Source organism: Cetorhinus maximus, chromosome 6 (assembly GCF_964194155.1).
Source record: "Cetorhinus maximus chromosome 6, sCetMax3.hap1.1, whole genome shotgun sequence".
In the NCBI taxonomy this organism is placed as follows: Eukaryota; Metazoa; Chordata; class Chondrichthyes; order Lamniformes; family Cetorhinidae; genus Cetorhinus; species Cetorhinus maximus.
The window spans coordinates 157,885,730-157,905,169 of NC_135884.1; the positions used below are offsets into that span (position 1 = coordinate 157,885,730).

Below are 19,440 nucleotides of genomic sequence, written 5' to 3' on the forward strand. Positions count from 1 at the left end.
GCAGCAGTGTGTACCATCTAAGAGTTGCACTGTAGCAACTGAAAAAGCCTCATTCGACATCACCTTTTAAACTCCCGACCTCTGCCAAGAACAAAAAAAATTGGAGCAGGGGTACACCTGATGGCCTGTCGAGTTTGTCTCACTATTCCATATGACCAGTTCAGCTCTTTTGTCCTTGGTTCAAACTTGGACAAAAGAGCTGAATCCAGACGTGAGGTGAGAGTGACTGCCCTTGACATCAAGGCAGCACTTGACAGTGTGGCGCATCAAGGAGCCCTAGCAAAACTGGAGTCAATGGGAATCAGGGAAAACTCCCCGCTGGTTGGAGTCATACCTAGCACAAAGGAAGGTGATTGTTGGAGGTCAGTCATCTCAATTCCAGGACATCACTGCAAGATTTCCTCAGGGCAGTGTATTCGGCCCAACCATCTTTAATTGCTTCACCAATGACCTTCCATCATAAGGTCAGAAGTGGGGATTGTGCAATCATCAGCAAATATGTTCAGCACCATTCATGACTCCTCAGATACTGAAGCAGTCCATGTCCAAATGCAGCATAAAATATCAAGGCTTGGGCTGTCATGTGGCAAGTAAAATTCGTGCCAGGCAATGACCATCTCCAATGAGAGAATCTAACCATTGCCCCTTGACATTCAATGGCATTACCATCACGGAATCCTCCACTATCAACATCCTGGGGGTTACCATTGACCAGAAATTGAACTGAAAACTGGATTAGCCATATAACTACTATGGCTACAAGAGCAGGTCACAGGCTAGGAATCCTGTGGCGAGTAACTCACCTCCTGACTCCCCAAAGCCTGTCTGCCATCTAAAAGGCACAAGTCAGGAGTGTGATGGAATATTCCTCATTTGACTGGATGAGTGCAGCTCCCACAACACTCAAGAAGCTTGACACCATCCAGGACAAAGCAGCCCGCTTGATTGGCACCACATTCACAAACATTCACTCCCTCCACCACTGATGAACAGTAGCAGCAGTGTGTACCATCTACAAGATGCACTGCAGAAACTCACCAAGGCTCCTTAAGCAACGCCTTCCAAACCTACTACCTACTGCAGCAGATAGATGGGAACACCACCACCTGGAAGTTCCCCTCCAACGCACTCACCATCCTAACTTGGAAATATATTGCCGTTTCTTCACTGTCGCTGGGTCAAAATCCTGGAACTCCCTCCCTAACAGCACTGTGGGTGTACCTACACCACATGGACTGCAGCGGTTCAAGAAGGCAGCTCACCACCACCTTCTCAAGGGCAATTAGGGATGGGCAATAAATGCTGGCCCAGCCAGCGAAGCCCACATCCTGTAAAGAAATTTTTAAAAATTCATGGCTGAACTTGGGGCTTCAGCTCCACTTTCCCGCTGGATCCCCATATCCTTTGATTCCTTGAGACACCAAAAATCTCTCTATACCAGTCTTAATGATGGAGCATCCACAACCCTCTGGGGTAGAGAATTCCAAAGATTCACGAACCTTTGAGTGAAGTACTTTCTTATCTCAGTCCTGAATGATTGATCCCTTTTGAAACTGTGCCCCCATGTTTTTAATTCCTCGACCAGTGGAAACAGTCTGTCTACTCTGTCAAGCCCCTTTAGAATTTTGTACATTTCAATGAGATCACCTCTCATTCTTCTGAACTCCAGAGAATATCGGCCCAATTTCCTCAGCCTCTCATCATAGGACAACCCCCTCATCCCAGAGACCAATTTAGTGAACCTTCGTTGTACTGCCTCCAATGCAATTATATCCTTAAATATGGATGCCAATCGGCGCACAATGTTCCAGATGTAGTCTCACCAAAGCCCTGTATGATTGTAGCAAGACTTCTTTATTCCTGTTCTCCAATCTCCTTGCAATAAAGGCCGAGACCACCTAGGAGGACAAGGGCCACAGATGCAGGGGAACACCACCATTGGCAGGTTTCCGTCCAAGTTGCATACTATCCTGATTTGGAAGTATATCACTGTTCTTTTTCACTGGGTCAAAACCTTGGAACTGCTACCCTAACAATATTGTGCGTGTGCCTATACCAGATGGACTGCAGCTGTTGAAGAAGGTGGCTGACCACTACCTTCTCAAGGATATTTAGGGATGGGCAATAAATGCTGGCCTTATCAGTGAGACTCTGATCCCGTGATCGAATAAAAGAAATGGCTGATGGGGCTGCTAAGGCAAGTGCCCATGTGCGACCGGTACATTGTGCCTGCGTGTGCAAGTGAGATTTCTGAAATGTGTGTACCTCTGATGAGGATGATGAGGTATATGCAGATCAGACCAGAAGGACAAGAGCAATATTGTGTTGTATTTTTTTTGTTGAGTGCATGAAAGATTTGTTTAAGTGTGTGGTCCCTTTAATTTTATTTTGCCTTACCATGGTAAGTTGTGAACTAGAATTCAGTAATAAATCTGTATAATATTGAAGCACAGGAGGCTCTTGGGCTGTGGGTAGAACACTGCAGTGGGATTAGATTTGGATCGCTCTAGCAAAAAGCTGATAGAGCCACATTGGGCTGAATGACCTCCAGCACTTGAAACCTTTTTGGTTCTTTAACAAAAGCAGCACTTAGGTATAGCATCATCGAATCACAAAATGGTTATACCAGTGAAGGCCATTCAGCCTCCTCATTTCCCTGCTGGGTCTGCAAGAGTAGCTGACCGAGTTATTGCCTTCTCCTACTCCCCTACCTTTGCTCTGTAGGCCTGCAAATCTTTCCTTTTCAGATAATGATCCAATTCATTTTTGAGTGCCATGATTCAATCTGCCTTCATCATACTCTCAGGCACTGCGTTGCAGATCCTAAATACACACTGTTAAAAATGGTTTTCTTTGTGTTACCATTGCTTCATTTGTCAATCACCTCAAATCTATGCCTTCTGGTCCTCTCCTTCCACCAATGGGAACAACGTCTCCCTATCTACTCTGTCTAGGCCCCTCATGATTTTGAATACCTCTATCAAATCCCCTCTCAACTTTCTTTCTCCAAGGAAAACAGCTCTTGCTTCTCCAATCTATCCACATAACTGAAGTTCCTCACTTGGTTCTGTACCCTCTAATAGCTTCACACACTACTGAAAATGTGGTGCCCAGAGTGGATGCAATATTCCAGATATAGAATTAAGCATGTTTGCCTGAAAAGAATGGAACTCAGTTTGTTAGTGAAATGAATAACAGGAAGTTTTTTTAACTCCATTAACTACAAGGAGCGAATTTTCTCCTGACTGTTTTCCATGTGCCTAATCATCCCTCAGGAGCTTAAATAAGGGACAGGTCGGAAGTAGTGAAAGAGGTTCATAGCAACATTATTACATTAATTACTTCTGTTTTGAGTGGGCTGCGTGTTAATATACTGTCAATCGTGCTTACAGATAATGTCCCAGACACCACCATCACGGTATGCCCTGTCCCACTGGCAGGACAGACCCAGCAGAGGTGTCCATCATCAAGAGTGGCTTGGTAGCACCACTACTGACTGAGCTGGCTGAGTCCTAAAGGACGTAGCTGCTAGACTGGGTCTGCAGCAGGTGGTGAGGGAACCAATAAGAAGGAAAAACATACTTGACCTCATCCTCACCAATCTACCTGTCACAGGTGCATCTATCCGTGATAGTATCGCTAGGAGTGACCACTGCATAGACCTTGTGGTGACAAAGTCCTGTCTTCACATTGAGGATACTTTCCACCATGTTGTGTAGCACTACCACCGTGCTAAATGGGATATATTTCAAACAGATCTAGCAACTGAAGGCTGTGCATCCATGAGTCGCAGTGGGCTATCATCACCAGCAGAATTATATTCAACTACAATCTGTAACCTCATGGCCCGGCATATCTCCCACTCTACTATTATCACCGAGCTAGGTGGTCAACCCTGGTTCAATGAAGAGTGCAGGAGGGCATACCAGGAGCAGCATCAGTCATACCTAAAAATGAGGTGTCAACCTGGTGAAGCTATAACTCAGGTCTACTTGCATACCAAACAGCAATAGCAGCAGGTGATAGACAGCTGAGCGATTCCACAACCAACGGATCATATCTAAGTAGTCGTGAATGGTGGTGGACCATGAACTCACTGAAGGAGCAGACCACAAATATTCCCATCCTCGATAAAGGGGGAGCCCAGCACATCTGTGCAAAAGGTAAGGCTGAAGCATTTGCAACAATCTTCAGCCAGAAGTGCTGAGTGGATAATCGTCTTGCCCTCCTCAGGAGGTCCCCAGCATCACAGTTGCCAGTCTTCAGCCAATTCGATTCGCTTGTTGTGATATGAAGAAAAGGCTGAAGGCACTGGATACTGCAAAGGCTATGGGCCATGACAATATTCTGGCAATAGTACAGAAGACTTGTGCTCAATTACTTGCCCTAGCCAAGTTGTTCCAATACAGTTACAACACTGGCATCTACATGGCAATGTGGAAATTTGCCCAGGTATGTCCAGTCCAAAGGACAAATCCAACCTGGCCAATTACCGCCCGGTCAGTCTATTCTCAATCATCAGTAAAGTGATAGAAGGGGTCATTAACAGTGCTATCATGCAACACTTCACAATAACCTGCTCACTGATGCTCAGTTTGGGCTCCGCCAGGGCTATTCAGTTCCTGACCTCATTACAGCCTTGGTTCAAACATGGACAAAAGAGCTGAACTCCAGAAGTGGGGGCGAGGGTGACTGCCCTTGACATCAAGGCAGCATTCAACCGAGTGTGGCATCAAGGTACCCTAGCAAAACTGAAGTCAATTGGGAATCCGGGAAAACTCTCCGCTGGTTGGAGTTATACCTAGCACAATGGAAGGTGGTTGTTGGAGGTCAATCATCTCAGTTTCAATACATCTCTGCAGGATTTCCTCAGGGTAGTGTCCTCGGCCCAACCATCTTCAGCTGCTTCATCAATGACCTTCCTTCCATCATAAGGTCAGAAGTGGAGATGTTCGCTAATGATTGCACAATGTTCAGCATCATTCACAACTCCTCAGATACTGAAGCAGTCCCTGTCAAAATGCCGCAAGACCTGTATAATATCCAGACTTGGTCTGACAAGTGGCAAGTAACATTCGTACCACACAAGTGCCAGGCAATGGCTATCTCCAACAAAAGAGAATCTAACCATTGCCCCTTGACAGTCAATGGGATTGCCATCACAGAATTCCCCACTATCAACATCCCGGGGCTTACCATTGATCAGAAACTGAATTGGACTAGCCATATAAACACTGGCTAGAGAGTAGGTCAGCGGCTAGGAATTCTGTGGCGAATAACTCGCCTCCTGACTCCCCAAAGTCTGTCCACCATCTACAAGGCACAAGTCAGGAGTGTGATGGAATACTCTCCACTTGCCTGGGTGAGTGCAGCTCCAACAACACTCAAGAAGTTTGACACAGTGCAGGACAAAGCAGCCCGCTTGATTGGCACCACACTCACAAATGTTCACTCCCTCCACCACGGACACACCCTAACACTGTACCATCTGCAAGATGCACTGCAGGAACTCACCAAGGTTCCTTTGACAGCACCTTCCAAACCCCATGACTGCAACCATCTAGAAGGACAAGGACAGCAGATACATGGGTACACCACCACTGCATGGAATCCTTTGTGGGATGTGCATGTTGCTGGCTAGGCCCACATTTATTGTCCATCCCTAATTGCCCTTGAACTGAGTGGCTTGCTAAGCCATTCCAGAGGGCATTTAAGAGTCAACCATGTTGCTGTGTGCCTGCAGTCATGTAGGTCAAACCAGGTAAGGACAGTAGATTTCCTCCCCTAAAGGACTTGTGTGAAATGTTCTTTTTTTACGACAATTGGCAATGGTCTTGTGGTTATCAGACTTTTAATACCAGATTTTATTGAATTCAAATTTCACTATTTGCTGTGGTGGGATTTGAGCCCTGGTCCCCAGAGCATTACCCTGGGTTTCTGGATTACTAGTCCAGTGACATTAAAATGTCACTGCCTCCCCTTATGTCACCGTTCCTTCACTGTCGCTGGGTCAAAATCCTGGAACTCCCTCCCTAACAGCACTTTGGGTGTACCTACACCACATGGACTGCAGCGGTTCAAGAAGGCAGCTCACCACCACCTTCTCAAGGGCAACTAGGGATGGACAATAAATGCTGGCCCAGCCAGTGACACCCACATCCCGTGAATGAAAAAAAATTAGGACTAAACACTAGACCCCCAGAAGTCTGGTGATTGTAGTCAGGGAAAGCAGATCAATCCTATCTCTGCATGGAGAATATTTTAAATATTAAACAGAGTCAGCAAGAATTTGTTAAAGGCAAATTGTGTTTAACCAGCTTGATGAGGGTTTGTTAGTGAGGTCTCAGGGCTGATAGTGGTGGTAATGTTCTTAAGGTGAAGTACAGCAATCCAGTCATACAATCATTAAGGCAGAGAAGGAGGCCATTCAGTCCATTGACTGTATGCTGGCTCAGTGTGATCCACTCAGGCCTATTTCCCTGCTCTATCTCTGCAGGTCCAGCAAGTTTATTTGCCTCATCCAATCTCCTTTTGAAATCAAACGCAAAGTACAGCAGATGTTGTAAATTTGTAACATAAACAGAAAGTGCTGGAAGTATATCAGGCAGCACCTGTGGAGAGAGAAACAGTTCAATGTTCAAGTCAGACAGGTTTTTCCTCTTGTCATCGCCGCGGGCGGCGAATTCCAGACCGGGCCTGAGGGGCTGAACGGCCGCGAGGTCACGTGGCTCCTGAACGAAGATGGCGACAGAAATCTCGCGTGAGTGGGAGACTGGCGCATGCGCATAGCCACCGGGATGGCGGCGCCGTTGAGGATGGTGACGGATGCTCTGAGGGAGCTGACCGAGCCCGGGAGCCGCGGTGAGGGGTGGGGGTGGGGGTGGGGGTGGGGGAGGGAGGGGGTGGGGTGGGGGAGGTGGAGGGGGTGGGGTGGGGGGGGGTGGGGGGGGTAGGGGGGGGGGTGGGGGGGGTAGGGGGGGGGGTGGGGGGGGTAGGGGGGGGGGGAGGGAGGGGTAGGGGGGGGGGAGGGAGGGGTAGGGGGGGTAGGGGGGGTAGGGAGGGGTAGGGGGAGGGGGGGAGGGGGGGGAGGGAGGGGAGGGGGGAGGGGAGGGAGGGGAGGGGGGAGGGGAGGGAGGGGAGGGGGGAGGGGAGGGAGGGGAGGGGGGAGGGGAGGGGGGGGGGAGGGAGGGAGGGGGGGGTAGGGGAGGGGGGGGGAGGGAGGGAGGGGGGGGTAGGGGAGGGGGGGGTAGGGGAGGGGGAGGGAGGGGGGGTAGGGGAGGGGGAGGGAGGGGGGGGAGGGGGAGGGAGGGGGGGGAGGGGGAGGAGGGGGGGGGGGTAGGGGAGGGGGGGGGGAGGTGGGGGGGTCAGGAGCTGAGTGGCCCTGGCGGAATCCAAACTGGGCATCAGTGAGCAAGTTATTGCTAATCAAGTGCCGCTTGATAGCACTGTTGATGATCCCATCCATCACTTTACTGATGATTGAGAGTAGACTGATGGGGCGGTAATTGGCCGGGTTGGATTTGTCCTGCTTTTTGTGTACAGGACATACTGGGCAATTTTCCACATAGCCGGGTAGATGCCAGTGTTGTAGCTGTACTGGAACAGTTTGGCTAGGGGTGCGGCAAGTTCTGGAGCACAAGTCTTCAGTACTATTGCTGGAATATCATCAGGGCCCATAGCCTTTGCAGTATCCAATGCCTTCAGCCGTTTCTTGATATCACGTGGAGTGAATCGAATTGGCTGAAGACTGGCATCTGTGATGCTGGAACCTTTGGAGGAGGCCGAGGTGGGTCACTCACTCGGCACTTCTGGCTAAAGATTGTTGAGAATGTTTCAGCCTTATCTTTTGCACTGATGTGCTGGGCTCCACTGTCATGAGGATGGGGATATTTGTGGAGCCTGCTCCTCCAGTGAGTTGTTTAGTTGTCCACCACCATTCATGACTGGATGTGGCCGGACTGTAGAGCTTAGATCTGATCTGTGGTTGTGGGATCGCTTAGCCCTGTCTATTGCTTGCTGCTTATGCTGTTTGGCACACAAGTAGTCCTGTGTTATAGCATGACCAGGTTGACACCCCATTTTTAGGTATGCCTGGTGCTGCTCCTGGCATGCCCTCCCGCACTCTTCATTGAAGCATTGACTTTGACAGCCTGGCTTGGTGGCATGTGATGGTGCTACTGGTGATGGATATTGAAGACCCCACCTAGAGTACATTCTGTGCCTTTGCTACCTTCAGTGCTTCCTCCAAGTGGTTTTCAACATGGAGGAGCACTGATTCATCAGCTGAGGGAGGGTGCTACGTGGTAATCAGCAGGAGGTTTCCTTGCCCATATTTGACCTGATGCCATGAGACTTCACGGGGTCTGGAGTCGATGTTGGGGACTCCCAGGGCAACTCCCTCCCTACTGTATATCTCTGTGCCTCCACCTCTGCTGAGCCTGTCCTGCTGGTGGGACAGGACATCACCCAGGGATGGTGATGGTGGTGTCTGAGCCATGATCTGTAAGGTATGATTCCGTGAGGATGACTATGTCAGGCTGTTGCTTGACTAGTCTGTGAGACAGCTCTCCCAATTTTGGAATAAGTTCCCAGGTATTAGTCAGGAGGACTTTGCAGGGTCAACAGGACTGGGTTCGCCATTGTCGTTTCAGGCTAATGCATTGCAAACAGCAGGGGGAGAGAGAGAGCTGGTGTGGTACAAACAGGAGAGAGAGAGAGAGCTTGTGTGGTGCGAATTGCAGTCCAGTTATTCAGTTAGTCTCATCGTGATGAATTTTCTTTTTATTCTTTTCAGAAGCCTGTGTGCTGACAGCACAGAGCAGCCAAGAGGATGTGCTACTGCAGACGCTGTCTCACAATCTGTCTGTCCTGGAGCAGAAGCTGCAGCAGGATCCTGACTGGACAACTTTGCAGCAGCTGAGGGAGCAGGTGATCTCTCAGTTCACATGGCCAATGAGATCAGATGATGCTGTGTGGAACTTTGTCACTGAGATATTGGTGCTGCTCTTGTGTTTAAAGCAGGCGATGATTGAGTTGCTTGCACAGTTCACACCCCCAAAACCAAACCCGAAGACCCCAGAGTGTGCACCGGCACTACCTCCTGATGCCCTGAGTATCTCGCAACAGAAAACAGTCCAGTCTGCACTGCAGTTTGTCATCACTCTCGGGATCTGCCCTTACCTCCTGCCAGGGGTGGGAACTCCTCTTGGCTGCAGGTCGGATTTTGCAGCGACAGTTGAGAAGATGGTTTGTCGCTTGGCATTTCCCAGCAGAACGTGGAGGCTTCACACTGTCACCCTGGCACTCCTCGAGATCACTCGTCATCCTTCCTTAGAGAGCCTGGTCCTAACCAGGCACCTTGGAGATTTGTTAGCCAGCCTCTGCCAACTGGGATATTCACCAAACAAATGTCAACTGAGCTCTGTATCACTGGAGGGCTCACAGCAGGACAGAGAGAGACAGAAGGTACTGTAACCGACCCTAAAAGCAGCAACCTGGAGCTATCAATACAAGCAAACAAACTGCAACTTCCTATATGACGGATCTGAGGGGAAGATTATTAACTGGCTCTGAATCTCGGCAGTCAGCACTCATGGAGAAAACAGGGGCTGAACAACTTGGCTGGTCAAGTGGGTGCAGGAGCAGAGGGACTTGGGTGTATGTGTACATAGAACATTGAAGGTGGCAGGACAGGTTGAGGGAGCGGTTAATATAACATAAAGTATCCTGGGCTTTATTAATAGGGGCATCGAGTACGAGCAAGGAGGTTATATTGAATTTGTATAAGTCAAGAGTTCGAACTCAGCTGGATTATTGTGTCCAGTTCTGAATGCTGCACTTTAGGAAGGATGCGAAGGTATTAGAGAAAGTGCAGAAAAGATTCATGAGAATGGTTTCAGGGATGAGGAACTTTAGTTATGAAGATAGATTGGAGAAATTAGGACAGTTTTCCTTAGAGAAAAGGAGGTTATGAGGAGATTTGATCAGGGTATTCAAAATCATGAGGGGTCTGGACAGAGTAGATAGGGAGAAACTTTTCCTATTGGTGAAAGGATCGCGAATGATAGTGCACAGATTTAAAATAACTAGTAAAAGAAGCAAAAGTAATTTTTTTGTGCAGCAAGTGTTTTTTTTATTTGTTCATGGGATGTGGGCATCGCTGCCCAGGCCAGCATTTATTGCCCATCCCTAATTGCTCTTGTTCAGAGGGTATTTAAGGGTCCCACATTGCCATGGGTCTGGAGCCACATGTAGGCCAGACCAGATAAGGATGGCAGATTTCCTTCCCTAAAGGATATTAGTGAACCAGATGGGTTTTTTTGACAATTGCCAATGGTGTCATGGTCGTCGTCAGACTTTTAATTCCAGATATTTACTGAATTCAAATTTCACGGTCTGCCATGGTGGGATTCAAACCCGGGTCCCCAGAGCATTACTCTGGAATACTAGTCCGGTGGCAACTGCCTCCCCTAGGATTTAGAATGCACTGCCTGAGAGTGTGGTGGAAGCAGGTTCAATTGAAGCATTCTAAAGGGAATTAGATTGTTATCTGACAAGGAAAATTGTGCAAGGTTATGGGGAGAAGGCAGGGGAATGGCACTAGATGAATTCATCATCTGCTCAAAGGACCGAACTACCTACCCCTGTTCCTATTTTCTATGTTTCTATGGAGAGCCAGTGCAGACACAATGGGCCCAATGCCCCCTCCTGCACCATAACAATTCTGTGATTGTACGAGTATATCCAAGGTGCTCTGAACAGCAACATTTCGAATTTTCAGACCTTTTAAAAAATATTCTGCTTTTCAATTTTTGCTACCAAAGTAAATAGTCTCACACTTCCCCGCATTATACTGTCACCTTGTTGCCCACTCACTTAACCTGACTATATCTTTTTGCAGCCTTTTTCTGTCCTTGCAACTCCCACCTAGCTTGGCATTATCAGAAAACTTGGATGCATTACTTTTTCTTTGTCCAAGTCATTAATATAGATTGTAAATAGCTGAGACCCCAGCACTGATCCTTGCGGCACTCCATTAGTCATAGCCTGCCAACTTGGAAGTGACTCATTTATCCCTACCTTCTGCTTCCTGTCTGTTAATTACTCCTCTGTTCATGCTAATATATCACCCCCAACTCAATGAGCCTTTCTCTTGCCTATTAACCTTTTTGTGTGTCACCTTATCAAATGCCTTTTGGAAAGTTATGTATACTACATCTACTGGTTCCCCTTTATCTATCATACTAGTTACATCCTCAAAAAGCAAATAACGTTAGTGAAACACGATTTCCCTTTTGTAAAACCATGTTGACTTTCCCTGATCATACTATGATTTTCTAAGTGCATTAAGAGTTTCTTAATTATAGATTAAGGCATTGCTAAAGTAATAATGGGGACCTTAATGCTGTCCAGAAACTCCCACATACTGCAGCCACAGCACATCACCTTTTGTGCCATGTATTTCCTTGTTTAATTAGTTACAATTATTGTTCAACCAATTACTTTAGTTCTATAGAATGATTAGTTTATCTAGTTTATTGATTTAATAAATATACGGATTCTTAGCTCTGAGTTTGACAAGCCCCATTAGCTTAATGAATAAAATGAAAGCTGCTGCACTCTGGTTGTTAGGGTTAAGGGTGAAGCTGCCGCACTCTGGTTGTTAGGGTTAAGGGTGAAGCTGCCGCACTCTGGTTGTTAGGGTTAAGGGTGAAGCTGCCGCACTCTGGTTGTTAGGGATAAGGGTGAAGCTGCCGCACTCTGGTTGTTAGGGATAAGGGTGAAGCTGCCGCACTCTGGTTGTTAGGGATAAGGGTGAAGCCGCCGCACTCTGGTTGTTAGGGATAAGGGTGAAGCCGCCGCACTCTGGTTGTTAGGGTTAAGGGTGAAGCTGCCGCACTCTGGTTGTAAGGGATAAGGGTGAAGCTGCCGCACTCTGGTTGTTAGGGTTAAGGGTGAAGCTGCCGCACTCTGGTTGTTAGGGTTAAGGGTGAAGCTGCCGCACTCTGGTTGTTAGGGTTAAGGGTGAAGCTGCCGCACTCTGGTTGTTAGGGATAAGGGTGAAGCTGCCGCACTCTGGTTGTTAGGGATAAGGGTGAAGCTGCCGCACTCTGGTTGTTAGGGATAAGGGTGAAGCTGCCGCACTCTGGTTGTTAGGGTTAAGGGTGAAGCTGCCGCACTCTGGTTGTTAGGGTTAAGGGTGAAGCTGCCGCACTCTGGTTGTTAGGGATAAGGGTGAAGCTGCCGCACTCTGGTTGTTAGGGATAAGGGTGAAGCTGCCGCACTCTGGTTGTTAGGGATAAGGGTGAAGCTGCCGCACTCTGGTTGTTAGGGTTAAGGGTGAAGCTGCCGCACTCTGGTTGTTAGGGTTAAGGGTGAAGCTGCCGCACTCTGGTTGTTAGGGTTAAGGGTGAAGCTGCCGCACTCTGGTTGTTAGGGATAAGGGTGAAGCTGCCGCACTCTGGTTGTTAGGGTTAAGGGTGAAGCTGCCGCACTCTGGTTGTTAGGGTTAAGGGTGAAGCTGCCGCACTCTGGTTGTTAGGGTTAAGGGTGAAGCTGCCGCACTCTGGTTGTTAGGGTTAAGGGTGATGGTTTGTGGTTTGTGTAACATCTGTGTCTTTGCCAGGGTCTCACTGTTGCTGAGCAGCAGGGCTGCCAGCAGGCTTTGCAGAATCTACTGGATCGAGTGTATCAACCGCTTGTCATCAAGGAGTTGCTGATCTTACAGGGAGGAGCAAAGCCGGTAAGGGGCGAGAGGAGGGGCCTTGGCAGGGGGTAAGAGAGTTGGGGAGGAGGGGTGTCTGCGGGTGGGGTGTGGGCGGGGGGAGGAGGGGTGCTTGGGGGGAGGGGGGGGAGGAGGGGTGCTTGTGGGTGGGGGGGGAGGAGGGGTGCTTGTGGGTGGGGGGGGGAGGAGGGGTGCTTGTGTGTGGGGGGGGAGGAGGGGTGCTTGTGGGTGGGGGGGGAGGAGGGGTGCTTGTGGGTGGGGGGGGAAGGAGGGGTGCTTGTGGGTGGGGGGGGAGGAGGGGTGCTTGTGGGTGGGGGGGGAGGAGGGGTGCTTGTGGGTGGGGGGGGAGGAGGGGTGCTTGTGGGTGGGGGGGGAGGAGGGGTGCTTGTGGGTGGGGGGGGAGGAGGGGTGCTTGTGGGTGGGGGGGGAGGAGGGGTGCTTGTGGGTGGGGGGGGAGGAGGGGTGCTTGTGGGTGGGGGGGGAGGAGGGGTGCTTGTGGGTGGCGGGGAGGAGGGGTGCTTGTGGGTGGGGGGGGAGGAGGGGTGCTTGTGGGCAGGGAGGTTGGGGAGGAGGGGTGTCTGCGGGTGGGTGGGGCCGTGCGGGGGTGTCTGCGGGGGGAGGCGGGTTGGGGAGGAGTGGAGGGGGCAGGTGGGTGGGGGGGTGGGGCAGGTGGGTGGGGGGGTGGGGCGGCGGCGGGGCAAGGGAGGAGGGACGGTGGAGTGGTAGGGCATTGGGGATGGGGGGTGGGCTGGAAGGAGGGACGTGGGCGGGTGGGGTAGCATTCAATAAGATAATGGCTGATCTAATAGAAGCTTAATGGGCAACTTGATTGAAACATACAAGATCCTGAGGGGAATTGACAGGGTGGATGTGGAGAGGATGTTTCCTCTTGTGGGAGAATCTAGAATTATTTTAAAAATAAGGGTCACCCATTTAAGACAGATGAGGAGAATATTTCTCTCAGAGGGTTGAGAGACTTTGGAATTCTCTTCCTCAAAAGGTGTTTGAGGCAGAGTTTTTGAATATCTTTTAAGGCAGCGGTAGATAGATTCTTGATAAACAGGGGATTGAAGGTTATCGGGGGTAGGTAGGGAGAGGTGGGTTGTTTTGGGGGAGTTGGCAGGGACGGTGAGAAACTGTTCACTCATCTCAGTAAAGTGATTGCCATCCATTCGGAGCTGGGCTGCAGAGAGCGGGATGCTTGTTGTGTATTTTTGACATGTTGCTGCTCTTGTGTATTTGCAGGTGGCGTCTGCAATGGGGGGGAAAGCACGGACTCTCTCACAGGCCCCGGCCTGGCTGCGACGTCAGTGTGGCCAGCTGCTGTCTGAGAGACTGATGAAGCCGTCTGGTGTTCAGGCAGTGGTCAGAGGAATAGTGGAAGGAGCTGGAGGTAAGCGATCAGGCTGAGGTGGTGTTCGGACAGTCCCTGGGGGCACGGGGCGTACCGCGCGGTGTCGGGGGGCACGGGGCGTACCGCACTGTGTCGGGGTGGGGGGGGGTGGGGGAGGCCACGGGGCGTACCACACGGTGTCGGGGTGGGGGGGAGGCCACGGGGCGTACCACACGGTGTCGGGGTGGGGGGGGGCGTGGGGCCTACCCCACGGTGTCGGGGGTGGGGGCACGGGGTGTACCACACGGTGTCGGGGGGGCATGGGGCGTACCGCACGGTGTCGGGGGGGGCACGGGGCGTACCGCACGGTGTCCGGGGGGGGGGGGGTGCGTACCACACGGTGTCGGGGGGGCACGGGGCGTACCGCACGGTGTCGGGGGGCACGGGGCGTACCGCACGGTGTTATGTCCAAAGTTGATAGTTTTGGTACAAGACGCAATCCAATAATAATCCACACTTTTTGTTCACTGCACTTTTTTCATTGGTCAGTTGGTTGATTTGGTGGGTAACACCTCCTCCTCCCTGTCTCCCCTCTCCCTCCACTGGTTCATGGAGATGTACAATGTTGCGTGTTCGGGTGTGGGAGGTGTACACGGGTTCGGGGAGATGTACAAGGTTGCGTGTTCGGGTTTGGGAGGTGTACACGGGTTCGTGGGGATGTACGAGGTTGCGTGTTCGGGTGTGGGAGGTTTACACGGGTTCGTGGGGATGTACGAGGTTGCGTGTTCGGGTGTGGGAGGTGTACACGGGTTCGTGGGGATGTACGATGTTGCGTGTTCGGGTGTGGGAGGTGTACACGGGTTCGGGGAGATGTACAAGGTTGCGTGTTCGGGTTTGGGAGGTGTACACGGGTTCGTGGGGATGTACGAGGTTGCGTGTTCGGGTGTGGGAGGTTTACACTGGTTCGTGGGGATGTACGAGGTTGCGTGTTCGGGTGTGGGAGGTGTACACGGGTTCGTGGGGATGTACGAGGTTGCGTGTTCGGATGTGGGAGGTGTTCGTGGGGATGTACGATGTTGCGTGTTCGGGTGTGGGAGGAGTACACGGGTTCGTGGGGATGTACGAGGTTGCGTGTTCGGGTTTGGGAGGTGTACACGGGTTCGTGGGGATGTACGAGGTTGCGTGTTCAGGTGTGGGAGGTGTACACGGGTTCGTGGGGATGTACGATGTTGCATGTTCGGGTGTGGGGGGTGTACACGAGTTCGTGGGGATGTACGAGGTTGCGTGTTCGTGTGTGGGAGGTGTACACGGGTTTGTGGGGATGTACGAGGTTGCGTGTTCGGGTGTGGGAGATGTACACGGGTTCGGGGGATGTACGAGGTTGCGTGTTCGTGTGTGGGAGGTGTACATGGGTTCGGGGGATGTACGAGGTTGCGTGTTGGGGTGTGGGAGGTGTACACGGGTTCGTGGGGATGTACGAGGTTGCGTGTTGGGGTGTGGGAGGTGTACACGGGTTCGTGGGGATGTACGAGGTTGCGTGTTCGGGTGTGGGAGATGTACACGGGTTCGGGAGATGTACGAGGTTGCGTGTTCGTGTGTGGGAGGTGTACACGGGTTCGGGGGATGTACGAGGTTGCGTGTTGGGGTGTGGGAGGTGTACACGGGTTCGGGGGATGTACGAGGTTGCGTGTTCGTGTGTGGGAGGTGTACACGGGTTCGGGGGATGTATGAGGTTGCGTGTTGGGGTGTGGGAGGTGTACACGGGTTCGTGGGGATGTACGAGGTTGCGTGTTTGGGTGTGGGAGGTGTACACGGGTTCGTGGGGATGTACGAGGTTGCGTGTTCAGGTGTGGGAGGTGTACACGGGTTCGTGGGATGTACGAGGTTGCGTGTTCGTGTGTGGGAGGTGTACACGGGTTCGGGGGATGTACGAGGTTGCGTGTTCGGTGTGGGAGGTGTACACGGGTTCGTGGGGATGTACGAGGTTGCGTGTTCGTGTGTGGGAGGTGTACACGGGTTCGGGGGATGTACGAGGTTGCGTGTTCGGGTGTGGGAGGTGTACATGGGTTCGTGGGGATGTACGAGGTTGCGTGTTCGGGTGTGGGAGGTGTACAAGGGTTCGGGGGATGTACGAGGTTGTTTGTTTTTGTGTGGGAGGTGTACAAGGGTTCGGGGGATGTACGAGGTTGTGTGTATGAGTTGTGTTGATCCTATGCAATGGGACTACATCCCACTTTTCTTTCTTCTCTGTCTGTTCACAGCTGGAATTGCTGGAGGTCAGGGTGCAGAAGCAGCTGCTGCTGATTGGAGGAAATGTGATACTGTTGCCAGGATATTGGCTTCCTGTCCTCAGCAGTGTCTGTCTGTTGGAGATTATTACAGGCAGGTGTGCCCTCAGGTAAAGACAAGCAACTCTTTAATGCAAGTGTTTGTTTAAAATCATAGAGCATAGAATTAGAGGGGAAACACGGGGAGCCTGGTGATGGTGTGGACACGGGGGGCTGGTGTGGGTGTGGGCACGGGGAGGCGGGTGTGGGTGTGGGCATGGAGAGGCTGCTGTGGGTGTGGGCACGGGGAGGCGTGTGTGGGTGTGGGCACGGGGAGGCTGGTGTGGGTGTGGGCACGGGAAGGCTGGTGTGGGTGTGGGCACGGGGAGGCTGGTGTGGGTGTGGGCACGGGGAGGCTGGTGTGGGTGTGGGCACGGGGAGGCTGGTGTGGGTGTGGGCACGGGGAGGCTGGTGTGGGTGTGGGCACGGGGAGGCTGGTGTGGGTGTGGGCACGGGGAGGCTGGTGTGGGTGTGGGCACGGGGAGGCTGGTGTGGGTGTGGGCACGGGGAGGCTGGTGTGGGTGTGGGCACGGGGAGGCTGGTGTGGGTGTGGGCACGGGGAGGCTGGTGTGGGTGTGGGCACGGGGAGGCTGGTGTGGGTGTGGGCACGGGGAGGCTGGTGTGGGTGTGGGCACGGGGAGGCTGGTGTGGGTGTGGGCACGGGGAGGCGGGTGTGGGTGTGGGCACGGGGAGGCGGGTGTGGGTGTGGGCACGGAGAGGCGGGTGTGGGTGTGGGCACGGAGAGGCGGGTGTGGGTGTGGGCACGGGGAGGCTGGTGGGGGTGTGGGCACGGTGAGGCGGGTGGGGGTGTGGGCACGGTGATGCGGGTGTGGGTGTGGGCACGGTGAGGCGGGTGTGGGTGTGGGCACGGTGAGGCGGGTGTGGGTGTGGGCACGGAGGGGCTGGTGTGGGTGTGGGCACAGAGGGGCTGGTGTGGGTGTGGGTGTGGGCACGGGGTGGCGGGTGTGGGTGTGGGCACGGGGTGGCGGGTGTGGGTGTGGGCACGGGGAGGCGGGTGTGGGTGTGGGCACGGGGAGGCGGGTGTGGGTGTGGGCACGGGGAGGCTGGTGTGGGTGTGGGCACGGAGAGGCTGGTGTGGGTGTGGGCACGGGGAGGCTGGTGTGGGTGTGGGCACGAGGAGGCTGGTGTGGGTGTGGGCACGGGGAGGCGGGTGTGGGTGTGGGCACGGGGAGGCGGGTGTGGGTGTGGGCACGGGGAGGCTGGTGTGGGTGTGGGCACGGAGAGGCTGGTGTGGGTGTGGGCACGGGGAGGCTGGTGTGGGTGTGGGCACGGGGTGGCGGGTGTGGGTGTGGGCACGGGGTGGCGGGTGTGGGTGTGGGCACGGGGAGGCGGGTGTGGGTGTGGGCACGGGGAGGCTGGTGTGGGTGTGGGCACGGGGAGGCTGGTGTGGGTGTGGGCACGGAGAGGCTGGTGTGGGTGTGGGCACAGAGGGGTGGGTGTGGGTGTGGGCACGGGGTGGCGGGTGTGGGTGTGGGCACGGAGAGGCTGGTGTGGGTGTGGGCACGGGGAGGCGGGTGTGGGTGTGGGCACGGGGAGGCGGGTGTGGGTGTGGGCACGGGGAGGCGGGTGTGGGTGTGGGCACGGGGAGGCTGGTGTGGGTGTGGGCACGAGGAGGCTGGTTGAGCCATGAGGAACTATACACCAATGAGTGGGAATGAAATTACAGGACTTGGAATCAGCTCAGGAAATGGACGAATAAGATAAATAAGGGGATGGATCTGATAGAACAGCTGTATCCAGAGGGATGGTGAATGGTTAGACCAGATGGAACTCCCAGACATGTAAGGTGGCAGGTGTTTTGAAGGAACTGTCCAGGGAGCCAATCAACAACGTCAATAATTTGAAGAGAGAGTTGGGCTGGTATTTAGGTAGAAACTCAGTGACAGACATTGATGTTGAACAGTGTGTTTTGGACTGAAGGGTTGGCCTGATGGACAGAATGGCCTTTTCTGACACCGACCCTGGTACAGAAATCTGTTGATTCACCAGGCCACAGCAGTGAAATTTTTAAAAATTCGTTCATGGAATGTGGGCTTCGCTGACTGGGCCAGCATTTATTGCCCACCCCTAGTTGCCCTTGAGAAGGTGGTGGTGAGCTGCCTTCTTGAACCGCTGCAGTCCATGTGATGTGGGTACACCCACAGTGCTGTTAGGGAAGGAGTTCCAGGATTTTGAAATGCTGAGAACTCTTAAGTGATGAGGGGCAGGTGAAAGGGCTGACAGGGAGGGTGGGAATGCGATTTGTGGAGAAACCTTTCTGTTCTCCTTGGAGGACTCAAATGGAGCTCTGTTTCTGTTGGGCCAGAGTCTGTCTCTCTCTCTTCACCTCTGCCCCACTTCCTCCCTTTCACATCCATTGCGATTTATTTCAATAATCAGATCATGTGAAGCTAGAAGCTATTCAGGCTACCAGACTGCAGTGTTACCAAATTCCATAAGATTGTGCTGCCTATCCTCTGCAGTATAACTATAAATAGCTCCCTCACAGCTTCACTTTATCTCGCAGCTGTTTTGCCAACTGAGCAAGTTTTCCTTTTATAATTCAATAAAGTGGGGGAGGGCCTGGACCGAGGGCTAGAACTTTGATATGTTGGTGTAAGTGTGCATGCATGTATAGCAAACAGTTAGAAAAGCAAATGGCAGATTAGTGTTTATTAGCAAAGGATTGGGGTATAAGAATGAAGAGACCTTACTGTAATTATATAGGACACAAAAACAAAAATTGCTGGATAAACTCAGCAAGTCTGACAGCATCTGCGGAGAGGAACACAGTTAACGTTTCGAGTCCGTATGACTCTTCATCAGAACTAAAGAGAAGTAAAAATGTGGTGAAATATATACTGTTTAAGGGGGGTGGGACAGGTGAAGCTGGAGAGAAGGCCAGTGATAGGTGGAGGCAAAGGAGAGATTGCAAAATATGTCATAGACAGAAGGTGGAAGGGATGCTGATGGTGGTGATACTGGCTAAAGGAGGGGCTAATGGTGACATTAAGAGTAGAAAGCAGGAGGAGCAAGTGACAGGTGGCCCTAGTGGG

At 52.3% G+C, this 19,440-nt stretch overlaps 1 protein-coding gene across 3 annotated transcripts in view; it reads left to right on the forward strand.

Moving 5' to 3' along the window:
* Positions 1 to 6,774: 6,774 nt before the first annotated feature.
* tango6 (transport and golgi organization 6 homolog (Drosophila)) overlaps positions 6,775 to 19,440 on the forward strand; it is a 121,910-nt gene continuing 109,244 nt past the window's right edge. For all 3 annotated transcript variants that reach the window (XR_013576977.1, XM_078544705.1, XM_078544706.1), the window contains exons 1-5: positions 6,775 to 6,861; positions 8,795 to 9,465; positions 12,626 to 12,742; positions 13,970 to 14,117; positions 16,319 to 16,455. Coding sequence is in view for 2 of the 3 variants with exons in the window: in XM_078544705.1 (XP_078400831.1) it covers positions 6,780 to 6,861; positions 8,795 to 9,465; positions 12,626 to 12,742; positions 13,970 to 14,117; positions 16,319 to 16,455 (1,155 nt within the window). In the remaining variant the exon portion in view is untranslated. The remainder of the gene's footprint in view (positions 6,862 to 8,794; positions 9,466 to 12,625; positions 12,743 to 13,969; positions 14,118 to 16,318; positions 16,456 to 19,440) is intronic.